This window comes from Alosa alosa, chromosome 7 (genome assembly GCF_017589495.1).
Source record: "Alosa alosa isolate M-15738 ecotype Scorff River chromosome 7, AALO_Geno_1.1, whole genome shotgun sequence".
Taxonomy (NCBI): domain Eukaryota; kingdom Metazoa; phylum Chordata; class Actinopteri; order Clupeiformes; family Clupeidae; genus Alosa; species Alosa alosa.
In genome coordinates, this window is record NC_063195.1 from 34,148,310 (window position 1) to 34,162,898 (window position 14,589).

Genomic DNA, 14,589 nt, shown 5'->3' on the forward strand with positions numbered 1-14,589 from the left:
AGGATAACTCAAGCTATGTAGCACCAACTCGTTTTTCGGTGATCCAAACAACAGGGCTCTATGTTATTTATTTTTTTTTTTTTAAGTTTTTGCCTTAAAGAGAAAAAAAACAGCAACTCCTCTATGCTAGAATTATGAGTGAACACTTTTCAGATTACATTTATGTACAGTATATTAAAGTAAAATATCTCCTTTATCATAGTTTCTAAATTATGCAGACTTGCAAAGAAATATTTTCTCATCACCCTCCAAATTATGAGTAATAATTTCAATCTTGCGGGATGTGTTATGCAAATGTGCATTATAAATAAAATGTATTATTATTATTATTATTATTATTATTATTAAATGTACCTGGTATGTGAACTGTTATGTTGACAGCATTACTGAGCTCTCCAGATGTAGACTGGCACCAGTACACACCACTGTCATAAGTGTCTAGAGAGCTGATGTTGCACGTGGACTCGGCCCAATTGCCTGATCTTGAGTTAAAAGGACAGTCTGAAAGCTCTCCAGATGTGTACCGCCTCACTGTCCACTCAGCTGGGTTCCCAAGCCCCTTACAGCTCAGTGACAGAGACTGAGATTGAAGGAAGTTAGTTCTGTTGGGACTGACCCTTAGCCAACTAGAGGGTGAAGGACCTGTGATTGGGGTAAAGGTATTAGAAAAAGCACTTCTGGTGAACACCAACACGCACTTTAGATAATTAGACGTTTTCTCAAACACTCACTTGTAACCCACACTAGATGGGGCCTGCCGTACCCAGTGTAATAATCTCCTCTTTCTCCTTGGCACATATATATTCCAGAATGTTGTGGACCAACTGAGCTCAGATTGTAGGACTCTGTAGATCCACTATCACTGTTCGTGAGGAGCTGTACAGAGAACGTCTTCACATGACCGGATCTGTCAGATTTAACAGGGATGCCTTCTCCAGGGGGAACAACTCTGTACCAGTAGAATTTCCAGTCTATGGATAACTGTGATGGATAAACCCCACAAGTCATTGTCACTGAAGTTCCTTCCATAACCCAGTGGTTTGGATAGACTCGTAGAAATGTAGTTGGGTTTTGAACTGTAAAACAAAGGATTACTTTAGTAGGAAAACACATTGCCATGACAGAAGATGTGACAGAAGATCGTTAGATAAGACTGACAGTTAAATAACCTTCAGAATAAATAGGCTCTATTAACAGAGTGATGCAGTCTGTCTGTGACGGCATTTTAAAACACCATTAGACACAAAACTGGAACAAAAGCTAATAATATGGATGTGTTGATAGATTCGAGCTAAAAAGACACAGGGTCCTAGGGTGTGTCTGAATCCACTTTTGCTGTTTTGACTGTGGGGGGAAATGGTTTCCGCGCCAGGCACATGGTTCAAAAGGATTGTTCTTATGTTTCGGAATTAATCATATGTGTATACTATTTTGGGCGTAACATCCATTGAACCAGTGAAAGTGATATCTGTCATTCCGTTTAACAGCAAGGAGCCCAAAATCAAACAGCGTGTTGGTATTTTGACGACGAGTGAGCACATCTCTGCGCAATCTGCTTGCACACAAGACTGTGCATGCAACAGCAGGATTCCACTAAATCTTTGCTAAAATATATATGTGTGTGAGACTAGTAGAGTAGAGGTTACATGCTGTGTAGAATATACGCTCATGTATTTCCGGCGTTAACTGTGTTGTAACAAAACCTTCTGTTATATTCTGCTCCTTACATCTTCACTACGAGACTGAATATCTTGTTTGCCCAATAATAACAATTTTAACACACGCATCAATCCTTTTTTATCATAATGTGCTGATTCCCTAGTGCCCAACCCAACTGGGTCTGTGTAGACATTAATTACATTAACAATAACGGCAGGTTCAAACACACCAAATGCTCCCCCATACCGCTCTCTCTCTCCCCCTCTCCGTCGTGTGCGCACTACACACACGATTTGAAGTCTCGGCCTCGCTCTTGTTCGCTCTAGATTCCAGAAGATTTTATCTAATTTGGGGATTTTCAGGGAGCCGCTATTAATATGCGGGTGAGTCCCAGAACTTCCAGGGGAGTTGGGATGTCTGAAAATGAGCCAATGGATTTTTTAAAGAAGAAAAAAAAAAACGTTTTCTTATACAAAAGCATCTCGGGCAAAAGTATAGGTTACGCCTTGATTCCTTCAGAGATTTCAGATCTTGCAAACCTATTTCACAATTCACATGGGTGCCCAGTGTAATCTTAGGATTCAATAATACATATACATGTTTAACATGTTTACAATACATTTAGAACTCTAGGTGTAAAGAAATAATAACAACACAACTTACCATGTACCGATATATTGACAGCATTGCTGTACTCCCCAGATTCAGACTGACACCAGTAAAGTCCACTATCTACAGTCCTTAATGATCTTAGATGACATGGCCTCTCATCCCAAGTAACTGCTCCATGCTTGAAAGCACAGTGTGATGCTGTCAGCACATGATTGTTGTTGTTTGTGAACCGTCTCAAAGTCCAACCACTGGAATTGCCCTTCACTTCACAGGTCAGTGAGACAGACTCAGATGAAAAGTAATCTGACTTGTTTGGATAGATACCCAGAGAAGCTGGAGGAGAAGGATCTGGAATGCAACAGAGAAACTATATCAGTTCTGAAATGAACACACTAGACCAGGGGTAGGCAACCTGCGGCTCGAGGGCCACATATGGCCCTTTAGTTCCTCTCTAGTCGCTCCCTGGCTTTCTCTAAAAATGGAAGTTATAAAACATTTCTAGCAATTTCATATAGTTGTTAAGCTTTAAGCTGTCCCAACACATTAACAGTTAGTAAAAGTATTATACTGTACAATACAGCACATATGCAGAGTATGGCGAATATGCCATATGCCTGAGGCTAATAAAGAACTGATTTCTCTTAAACGGTTCCGACATCTTTGCGGCCTCAGACAAATTTATTTTTATTTCGCCCTTTCCTTTTGTATCTCAAATCCCCCGCCCGAGTTGGAAAGTGTAAATTACCCAGCTTTCTTGCGGCATTTCACGCAGGCACGCCCCCTTTACCTCGGAGTTCTTGAGGGTACCCTGAGGTGGCCGTACGACCTTACGACAAACATGGCTGCGCCCATAGTTGAGATGAGATGACATTTTCTTTGCATTTGTACTGTGTTGGTAATTTTAATGTCGATGCAATGCTCTTACACACTAGATTACATTGCTGCTTCAATCCGGTCACCAATTCATGCATTTCAGGTCTTGGCTACATGTAGCACAAAACAATAACAATGACTAGCCTGCTAATGCCCCTCGTGGCTCGAGAGAAACGCGACAGCACTTGTTGAAATTGAAATAGGCGAAATTGAGTTACTAAAAAAAAGATTTTATTATTAATTCACATTGACCATACCCAACAAGGGAGAATAAGGGACGTGTTCTCGTGTTCTAGACAAATGTCCACCACTAACGAGACAGCTGCTGCCCTGGTGGCATCCATGTACTTCCAAAAAGACTACAAACCCCAGTGTTCGCGCTAGCTACTCATTCGTACATGTCGTACGGGTGGGGGTACGAGGATTTACGATACAAAAGGAAAGGGCCATAAGTCAGCGACGCAGCCCACAAATAGAGCTGCACAGTCCCGCCCACAGCCAAAATGCGGTTAGGTGCCGGATGTAAGATTCCCATTCATTTGTCCCATTGAAGTTTGGAAAAATCCGTATCTAAAGAGTTTTACAGCATGTCTTAGGCTAACCAGCTACGGCATAACTCATAAGCATACAACATATCATTTCGAGTGAAAAAACGAAGAGAAAATCCAAAAAAAGTCAAAGGTACAAGACTGTGTACATATTTTCATTTCCGAGCGAAGGAACTACTCATCCCATAAACCACCGCACCTCACTGAATAATATGGACCCTTTCAAGAGAGTTCCATTATCAGCATCATAGTTGGCCCCACAAGACTTCCTTTTTAACACTCCATATGCAGAGGAAGTAGATTGGGGCCCAAATAGAACGTTTAAGCATTGTTTTTGTTTTTTATTGTTGAAAGAGTCTATTAACGTTTTTCATGTGACGTATTGTAGGTTCTATAGCTTTGTTTACATCCAGCTGGTAGGCAAGGGACAAGTTGAACCCATTGAATATCGTTGTCTGCAGCTGCCTCTCAGTAGGCTACATCTCTGTATTTCAGCAATGTCAACATTTCAGGCATCAATAAAGGTGATGATGAAACGTTATCCCATTGTTCAATATTTTGATAGCCTATCACAGGAACGTTGTTTCACTAAAATCACCCTGATTTGGTGCATTGATCTGTATCGACGTTATGGGAGAACCTGCATGTAGCCTACCTTTTTTTCTCTGTTCAAAACTCGGTTTACACGAAGACGATAGCCTTTCTTAGAAGCTGTGAAATTTGACCAGAAAGGAACATGTCTTCCTTCTGAAAGCTGACACAAAATCAAGCAATATTTGATCATTTAACTTCAACTGAACAGCGACAGGTTTTGGTAGGCAGTAGACTCAGCAGACTTTAAAACGGTAGCCTAGAAGTTACTGTTATAGCCAGCGTCAGTCAGCATCATGTAACATTAATGGCGTTAGTCATGAATCCTGTAACATATTATATCATATAACAGCGATGGCTTATTCGAAGACTATCTGCATGGATATATAACCACCCAGAAAAACTCAGAATGTGAGTGATAAAGTTCATTAATTGTGTGAAACTTTTTATTAGTTATCCTCCACAACCAACGAGGATAGGTAGGCTAAACGGTCGGTCGTTCGTCGCCTTTTTGCTTCTTATTGTAAAACCAACTGTTAGGGCCTGGTCGGCATCCCGGTCAATATTTGATATTAAAATTTCAATTTTGAAGCTATTTGTAACTATGTGTAGCCTATGCAACCCGACTGTTGTAGGCTTGCCTACCACTCTCTGCAGTGCCTTGCCTACCATTCTTGCCTACCACTCTAGTTGTAAACAAACGGTCACATGACATTATGACGTAGGTGCAAAACCTTAATAGGCAAAATCGGCGCAATTTATTTTGCCATTTCAACCATTTCCAACCGGCCACAGCATGCGAACCCTTTCCTCCAAACAGTGATTTTTATATAGTGAATGTGCAGTTAATAGCAGTTATTTCAGAAGTAATCGTGTAAATAATAGTGTTTTGATACTGAATTTTATATTTATCATTGTGTATTTTATATCGTGTGTGTGTGTGAAAGCGGTTAATGTTAACGGCAGTGCTTCGTAACATTACCTGACTCATCCTATGCCGTCCGTCATCACTGCTCATGCATGGGCTGATGCATGGACTGGTGCATGGTCTGCTCTTGGACCACCATATTCAGTTCATTAATTTGCCGTGAATTATTACACAAAATGTTCATTAAATGCACGAAGAAGTATTCCTAGGTTAATGATTGATATGAATCATACAGTATGAAGGCTTCAGTAGCCTAGCTAATGTTAACTAGCACTGCTAGCAGCATTAACGTTACCAACCTCCCTGCTTAACTCACCACAACTTTGTAGGTCTTGTCCCTCATGCTGGCCCTTACAAAACCCACAAACTGACTCTCGGACACACAACAGTCAATAATGTGACCCGATTTAAAGTGGCTTTCACCCCTTTGGACACTCACTAAAACATAATATATTCATACCTGTGTTGCAGCATGTAGGCTAATGTTAGCTGCATTATGTAATGACATACAATGTCGGAAATGCTAAAGGTTAGCCTGTCGGCTACCTGAAAAGTTTGAGTGTTTAAACTAACATTTACAGTGGTCTATTTGATAGTGTATTGGCCCTGACTAAGTTTGTGTGATGTATAAACCCCAATCCTTGTTAATACAAGTACCAATATTCGTCAAGAAAGTTTTTATTCACATTAAGATTTTCGCCATAGGCAGTAAAAGACTCCGCCATCTTTGTCAATATTTTTCGCAGAGAAAGTTTCAAACTATGACCATAACGGCCTTTCCACCAATCAGAGGTATCACTGTGGGATAGTGGGATTGTTCAGGATTGTGGGTAATGAAGTACTTATCCAAAAGGCATTTATCTCAAAACAAGGTTAGTGCCACATGAACTCTTGGTGTCTATAGGAGCATATACAATCGCTTAGTACAGCCGTAGCTGGTTTTAAGTCTACCACGTGCAGTTAAGTTTTTATGGCTTATACCGCAATTGTCAATGGAGAAATTGCATTGAATTTTTACATCCGGCATCGGCTGTGGGCGGGACTGTGCAGCTCTATAGACCTCTCCAGAATAAGTCCCGCCTCCTAACTTCCGTATCCATCCAACCTTCGGTCGTCAACTGTCTATGGGAAATAACATGGCGTTTTGAAAGATCGTACCTGTCAAACTCTGTAGGTGACAAAGTAGAAAAAGCTGCTGGGCAGATTGGCCTACACACTTCTGCCATCTAGTTTCCACTGGATTTTTTTATTTTAAACGGCACCGAAAATCAAAAAATCCAGTGGAAACTAGATGGCAGAAGTGTGTAGGACAATCTGCCCACCAGCTTTTTCTACTTCGCTACCTACAGATGTTTTACCGGTATGATATTTCAAAACGCCATGTTATTTCCCATAGACAATCGAATTTTCAGGAAGTTGGATGGATAACGAAGTTACGGAGGCGGACTTATTCTGGAGAGTTCTATAGGCTCCCAACTTAATGACGTAAATCTCCGCTGGTGGAATTCCCTCTTTTGGCTGAATAATACAACATCTTCGGGGTCTTCCACCTGTATTTCACTTGTTCAGGCGTATGTCGATAGCCAGCCGCATTAAGTTTTTACAAATCTTTTTAAAAACGTAGCTATTACGTAATTTTCTCCTGTCGATGAACTCCATGACATTTGCATGATTGCAAGACATAAGTTTGTCTCCTCGTCTTTCCAAAAGTGTGCGCGTTGTTTCGCCATGATTAGAAAAGTGCGTGAGACAATTGGTGTATTTTATTAGCCTGACGTTGTCATACTCAAATTCTAGTCAGAATATGAGTCTGATACTGCTCCATTGAGACGTAATTATGGGGCGTGCTTCAACCGATACAGGGGGGGAATGCCTCTGCACTCAATTGGATAGACCTAACCAATCAGAGCAACAAAATAGCTAACCGTGAGGTGTAGGAAGAAAACACACGAACCATCCTTCTGCTCCTATATCCCCTCCGTTTTTAAAATAATTCTGTTGAACAGTGATATGCTACAAACATGTTAAACAGCTGGGAAAGGCTGTCGCAAATCCCTCGAACAGGTGGTCAATCAGAGATTTCAAACGAACGAGGGAACATGTCGCAATGCAACAGCGCTGTTTTCCCTTGATGAAAGTGAAACCACCAGTTTTCCCACATCTCAACTTTGGCCAAAGTTTTCGGAAATAATCGTTTTCAGTGATACAAACTCATTAAATAATATGAATTTTCCATATGGGGTCTTAAAAGCCATGTATCCTTCTAGCCACAGCGTTTTTGTTTCAAACATAAGCCTAATCTAAGCGTGCTCAGATGACGTGATAGACCAAGCACTGTTGCTCACCTGTCCATCATCGTAAAGCCTGATTTGATTGGTCCGCCTGATTTAGGGCGAGCATACTTGCCCCACAATGGAGCAATGCCAGACCGAACTTCCCGTGGGGCGGGACTAAGTTCGGATTGGCACCCAGGCTAGTATTTTATCCTAATTCTGTGGGAATTGAGCATGCGCAGGCCTACAACACTCTTCCTTCTGGGAGCAGATTCCATTTAAGGTGTTTTCATGAGTAAACCGAATATGGCCTTTTTCGGTTTATTTCAATCAGAATAAGGTGTTTACAAGACACACGCATATTCGTTTTATTCCCAATAAACTGATTCGAAACCGTTTATTGGCTGCATGGAACAGCGCTCAGTGTCTTTTTAAAGATCTGAAGTTGATTCCATGCAACTTGATGAAGTTGATTGCATCTGGAAGCTGTTGCTTTGAACTCATTGAATGCAGACCGAGGCAGTCTCTGCCTTTCTCTTCCCATCATGACTGCTAAAGATGTTACCTCTAGCTAGGTCCTTCCCCATTCTGAAATCCTCGCCATCAACAGGAAGACGAGAGCGGACTACCACTGGCTACTGGGAAGAAACCAGTAACCAGGTTAGACTGGACATGAAAACGATGGAGGGGTGCGGACACAGAACCCATCCCAATACGTCTTACTGTGGTGCTTATACCACACTTGGATGTAGCACTCAATGGCAGGACATTAGAAAGAATGAAATACTGTGCGCCACCAGTAGTCTTGTAGTACAGTGACTGGACACTGGTCCTTAGACTTTCTTGTGAGCAACAAAAATGCTGTGAAGATGAAAGGGTTATAATACTCATCAGGCCCTTTCTGGGTAACAGACTGGCCACCAGGAGACACCGTTTTAATGAATCCACCACCTTTTGGCTGCTTTTGCCAGGCGCTCAGCAACTATGTGACCAGGCTTGTGACAGAAGAAGCACAGTGTCTCAATCTTTGATCTCAACAAAGATGAACTGGCATATTCAGGTTTTTATCTTGAGATTCTTCAGAGTATTGGGGAATACTGTGTGGATAGTCTGATCTATTAAAAACACTTTTGTGCGTAAGAGTAAATTCATCTGCAAGAACTGCGGCCTGCTGCAACGTAGTAACCTTCTGCTCATTTAAGTAAACCGCCGTACACTCCGGCAAGCAGTTTTTAAACTCTTACAGCAGCTCACGCACAGAAGCAAAGTCCTCAGCCCTACATGCTGAACACCATCTGTCAAAAGAAGAAGAGAAGCCCTTTCTCTTTGGCAAAGTCAGAATCAAAATCGTTTTTTTTTTCAAACACTAAGAAGGCTCGACACAACATGAAACTTTGATCGAAGTATCACGAGGGTTTCTACACATGAACTTGAGCATTGAGAACATTGTTTGTGTACTTAGAGGGCCAGATGTACTAACGTTTTTGCGCCCATTTCAGGCGTATTTGATTCACAAACGAAAGTTTGACTACGGTACATTAACAAAAATGGGTTGCCTTTTGACAAGTCACACTTTAAGGGCCCAATCAGGAACCCCCATGCAGCAATCAGGAGTAAGCGGACATGGACACAAAGGAGCGCAGAACACCAAACACACAAGCACACTACAGCTGTAACAGTTTCCTACAGGAAAAGCATGTTTTGAACAGGTCAAGTCACATAACAGTAACAGTGTCATAACCATCATAAAGGTGCATTCAACACTAATGGAATCCTACCCATAGCACCTTTGAAGTCAGTAGCTGAAGTTAGTCACTAGGCCACAAGCCAGCAAAAAGCAATTTATCTGACTAAAAGAAAAACTGATGGTGGTAAAAATAAATAAGTGGAGATTACTGCACCTAAAGCCTGACAACCCATCACTAAGGAGAAACCCTAACATTTCGAGTCCACAGGTTCCAGAATTCAGGTGGTCATTGATCATAAAGGATTTAAATCAAGTATTTAAAATGATTGGTGTAACTCTGATTAGCATGTCCATTTATTTCTGAGCACCCTGATAATTAAGCACTTATGTACAAAACTGTTGTCCAAAATAGGTTTACAATATTTAAATTAAATGAGAAACTCGAAACTTGAATCCAACCTTTCTAGACACTAGACAAAGTCAAAATGATGACAGTGACACAAGATGCACCTAACTGTACAAATATGTGCTACAAAAAGGGTATCTTACCTTTTACCCACAGATGCCTAAGGTTGCTGTAAGGGGTGTAAGAGAATGAATTTGGTCTCTGTGCTCGGCACACATAGAACCCTGTGTGTTCAGGACCCACAGTGCTGAGGGTGTAGGAGCCTCCAGCCTCTCTGTTGCTGTCTGAGAGGAGCTCAGTAGAGTTTTCTGATAATTTCAGCTCATGTGAATAGAAGTTGGTATCTTCTGAAGGGAGAACTTCCTCAATTGGAACAATGACTCTGTAAAAGTGGAATCTCCAGCCAGATGAGGATCCTGACACATCACACTTCAGAGTCACAGTATCTCCTTTAGCTGGCCAGGTTGGAGATACATCTAACGTTGGAAGAGGATCTACAAGCATTACAGCATACAGTGAGGTTGTCAAGTACAAATAAGAATGAATACACAGAGGATATCAACTTTAGGAGCATTTCATCACGTGTGTTGATACAAAGCATGATGAGTAAATTAGTCTTCCGTACTTTTGTGGTCATAACTTACTGTGATTCACTGATATCTTGACAGCGTTACTATACTGTCCAGATTCAGACTGACACCAGTACACTCCACTGTCTGCCACATCAAGTGAGCTGATGTTACACGTGGACTGATCCCTAGTCACTGTGTTGTTGAAAGGACATCCTGAGAGAGAGGAAGGGTAATAAAATGTGAATCGCCTCAGACTCCAGCCACTGGCATTGTCCTGCGCCACACAGCTCAGTGAGAGGGACTCTGACTGAAAATACTGAGTTCTGTTGGAATTGATGGTCAGAGCAGCTTTAGGGGAAGGATCTGGAGGAGTAAGTGACAGGACAGGATTAAAGTCCACATGTTTCACTTATCAAAACATATTTACTCTACTAAAAATAAATTACAGCAATTCCAAAGCCTCCATTAACTGGGTCTTCCAACACCTACCTATAACCCAGAGAAGTTTAGGTGTACTATATTCTGTGTGATCAACAGGTTGCTCTCTCTCTCCTCTGCACACATAGACACCAGAGTGCTCAGGGCCAACTGAGTTGAGGGTGTAAGAGCCTCCATCTCCACTGCTGTCTGGGAGGAGCTCCAGGGAGTATTTAGAGCTGCTCTCCTTGTCTATAAAAGTGGGCAGCTCTTCTCTGTAAAGAACAATTTTGTACCAGAGGATTCTCCACCTTGGGTCAGAGGTTGAGGTGTACTGGCCTAGACTGCAGTGCAAAGACACAGAATCTCCTGCAGTCTGCCAACCCTCTGGAGCATCGTACACAAATGGACGTGGTCTATCTGCTAAAAGGCATAACATTTGAATGTAAAATCATTCAATTAAATAGGATTTAATTGTTTTTTGAAAATAAATAAATAAAATCAAAAATATTTAAGAGTTACTTACTGTGTATTCTCACGTAAACAATATTACTAAACTCTCCTGATTCAGACTGGCACCAGTAGTTTCCACTATGAGAGATATTGAGGGATTTGATGTTGAATGTAGCCTTTCCCAGAGTCTCAATCTCCACTGAATCTACATTGTTCCTGTATTTTCTCAAGATCCAACCACTTGCATTGCCTGGCACCTCACAGTTGAATGACACAGACTCATTTTTGTAGAAATGTGTCCTGTTGGGACTGAGGTTTAGGAAACCTGGAGAAGAGTCTGTAGTAGAGGATAGATAAGATTGTTAAAACAGCTCTTTTAAAACATTGAAAGGCGTAGGTCAAAAATTGGAATCAATGGGTAAACAGATCTTGTTAGTGCGAAAGACAAGTTGTGATACCTTTAATCCAGATCAACATAGGGGAGTTGTATGTGTAGTGGTGTTACCTTTAATCCAGATCAACATAGGGGAGCTGTATGTGTAGTGGTGTTACCTTTAATCCAGATCAACATAGGGGAGCTGGATGTGTAGTGGTGTTACCTTTAATCCAGATCAACATAGGGGAGCTGTATATGTAGTGGTGTTACCTTTAATCCAGATCAACATAGGGAAGCTGTATGTGTAATGGTGTTACCTTTAATCTAGATCAACATAGGGGAGCTGTATGGTGTTACCTTTAATCCAGATCAACATGGGGGAGCTGTATGTGTAGTGGTGTTACCTTTAATCCAGATCAACATTGGGGAGCTGAATGTGTAGTGGTGTTACCTTTAATCCAGATCAACATGGGGGAGCTGTATGTGTAGTGGTGTTACCTTTAATCCAGATCAACATTGGGGAGCTGAATGTGTAGTGGTGTTACCTTTAATCCAGATCAACATAGGGGAGCTGTAGGTGTAGTAGGCAGGCTCTCCCCTCTCTGCTCGGCACACGTAGAGACCTGAGTGGTCAGGAGCAGCAGGGTTGAGGATGTAGTAGTCGTCATGTAGTAGTTCTTTCCTACCGTCTGAAACGAGCTCCAGAGAGTATCTTGTATCACCGTTCCAGTGTGGCATCTCTGAAAGCTCATCTCTGAACGGAACAACTCTGTACCAGAGGATCCTGTCTACTGAAGACTTTTCCACCATACAGCGCAACTTAACAAAGTCTCCTTTTTCAAACTGTTTTCCTTCAATTGTCCAGGCGCCAGATGCATGTCCACTTCCAACAAAGCGCAAATTAGCTAAGCCTTCTTTTTCAAGTAGCATTCCTTCAACCATCCATTTGCCAGATTCACTTGTTATATATACCCTAACATCTGTAAAAGATGAAAGTATGTCATAAAACAAATAATGACTGCTCTCCTTTTCGTTCTCCCATCTAGTTGTGCAGTGTGAAAACCATCTTGACTACTAGAGATGTACTAGTAGGCTGAGACCAGGAATAGGCATATTTCTCAGTAAAGTTGAAATTAAGACAAACAAGAAAATGACCAAATCTCATTTCATATTGCCCCCCAGATGTTTTGGGTGGGAAGGGAAAATTAGAAGAAAAAACATAAAACTTTTCTAAAAAAAGAAAAATCATATTCACTGTAGTGATTGGGCTTAATAAAACACGGAGATCTCTTCATGGGCTTTAACTGAAGACCATTGCAAACATTACAAAAACGTATGACGTAAGACGCACCATACAAAGAAGAGTCGTAGCCTACCAACAGAGAGGCTATTGCAGGAGCCTGAACCATAACACTCCTTCCTTCTACAATCTACGTTGTATAGAAAAGAAAACAAATAATGCAGATCTTCACAACCTACCTGCTTCCAAACAAGCACAGAATGTAACTATCAAAAATTACTGGTTGACCACTATCACTAAGATATGGCCTACAGACTTAATCTGTCTGGTGGGTTTCGTGTTCTCTGTGGATATCTAGACAGTACTATAGTCTCCGATTCCCTCCCCGATCCTTCATCCAGTTGTCTTCAACAATGTGTAATAAGCCACATCTCTATTATATGATAAATTGATTAAACCTAGCACAACAAACCATTCTTAGGAAGGAAAAGAACAAAAAAAACTAATGGAAGTAGGGTATTTCAAGAGAAAAAGAGCAGTATATGTGCACACGATTTGTACTTGTTTGCTCACAAGTGGATATAGTAAAGGAGTATATCATCAAACTACACTCTGATACCCATGCAGAAAAATTATAATGACCATGATAATGACGGCCCCTATGAGATCTCATTCCAACAAATGCCCACTGCCTGATATGAGTTTGACACTCCTGATCAGTGGCGTCAGTAGGCATGGGCATTCGGGGGCTATAGCCCCGGATGGTTTTTTATTAGCCCCAGATCTCTGACACTTTTAAAAAAAAAAAAAAGCAAATAATTTCCGATTGTAAAACCCTGAGACGAGAGCAGCAAGGGCAGGCAAAATTGAAATTATGAGAACCGTTTAGACTCTATGGGCTAAGCTGCTAGCGACACCCCTGTTCCTGATTTAAAGCAAAGAGAACTAGAAGAAGCAAACATGGGCAGACAGTAAAAATGGCAATTATGACAATACTGAATTTAGCGGCTGTATTGCGGCTACCAGATCCAACTAAGTAACTTGTTCAGAAGCCGCGGTGGGCTAAGTAGGGGGAAATCAAATTGTCTTACACGCACTAAATTATCCAATGTCCACACACGCTTGCTCCCTTTTCTTCTGGTTTATTGCTCTCCATATCAATCAAGACTCCAATAGTCCTTTTAGACTCCAATAGTCTTTCGAATGCAAGGCAGAGCAAAACGTTGAGATATAAGGCTTTTCAATACCATGCGATGTGCGAAGTGCGAAGTGCGGTACACAAAAGAATAGCCTTCCCCCGTACTCACCCCACGCCAAACTGAACTGAAGCGCAGGTGTCAGGTAGGACTAATTAAGACATCCAATTGCGCACCACACACGCCCAGCGCCACACCCATGTCCCATAATAACCAATAAACAAAAAACACAAATCAAAATAAACCAATACCCATAAAGTTTATCATAATGAAAAGCAAAAGAAAACATTTATGGCTCCTACACTGAGATTTAAAGCCTCTGACCTGGTCACTATACCTGAGTCCTAGATACATAGGTCACTGACTTACCATGAACCTTTATAAAGACAACATTACTGAATTCTCCAGACTCAGACTGGCACCAGTACGTTCCACTGTCATACTGAGACAGAACACCGATGTGGCATGTGCTGTTTTCCCAGGATGATGCTCCTCTAGTGAAAGGACACTGGGAGATCTCTATAAAATCTGTGATTCGATGGAGAGTCCAACCAGTTCCATTTCCCGCACAGCTAAGAGACAGAGATTCAGACACAAAAAAATTTGTCCCATTGGGATTGATGTTCAGATGGTTTGGAGAATCAGGATCTGGATGTAATTGGACAGAAGATAAATAAAATCAGAGTTCTACATTAGCATGGTGTATATACCAAATAAATCAAACACACACACACACACATATATATATATATATGTAT

General features: G+C 41.3%; 1 protein-coding gene across 3 annotated transcripts in view; it reads right to left on the bottom strand.

Annotated features, from left to right (window-relative positions):
* Positions 1 to 14,589, bottom strand: part of LOC125297029 (titin-like) — a 39,630-nt gene that overhangs the window by 5,028 nt on the left and 20,013 nt on the right. For 2 of the 3 annotated variants that reach the window (XM_048247168.1, XM_048247166.1), the window contains exons 7-15: positions 14,201 to 14,479; positions 11,941 to 12,375; positions 11,093 to 11,356; positions 10,639 to 10,989; positions 10,222 to 10,512; positions 9,721 to 10,071; positions 2,323 to 2,619; positions 732 to 1,076; positions 355 to 642 (exon numbers count right to left, since the gene is read on the bottom strand). In XM_048247168.1, coding sequence (XP_048103125.1) covers positions 355 to 642; positions 732 to 1,076; positions 2,323 to 2,619; positions 9,721 to 10,071; positions 10,222 to 10,512; positions 10,639 to 10,989; positions 11,093 to 11,356; positions 11,941 to 12,375; positions 14,201 to 14,479 — 2,901 coding nt within the window. The remainder of the gene's footprint in view (positions 1 to 354; positions 643 to 731; positions 1,077 to 2,322; positions 2,620 to 9,720; positions 10,072 to 10,221; positions 10,513 to 10,638; positions 10,990 to 11,092; positions 11,357 to 11,940; positions 12,376 to 14,200; positions 14,480 to 14,589) is intronic. The other variant, XM_048247167.1, reaches the window with a different exon arrangement.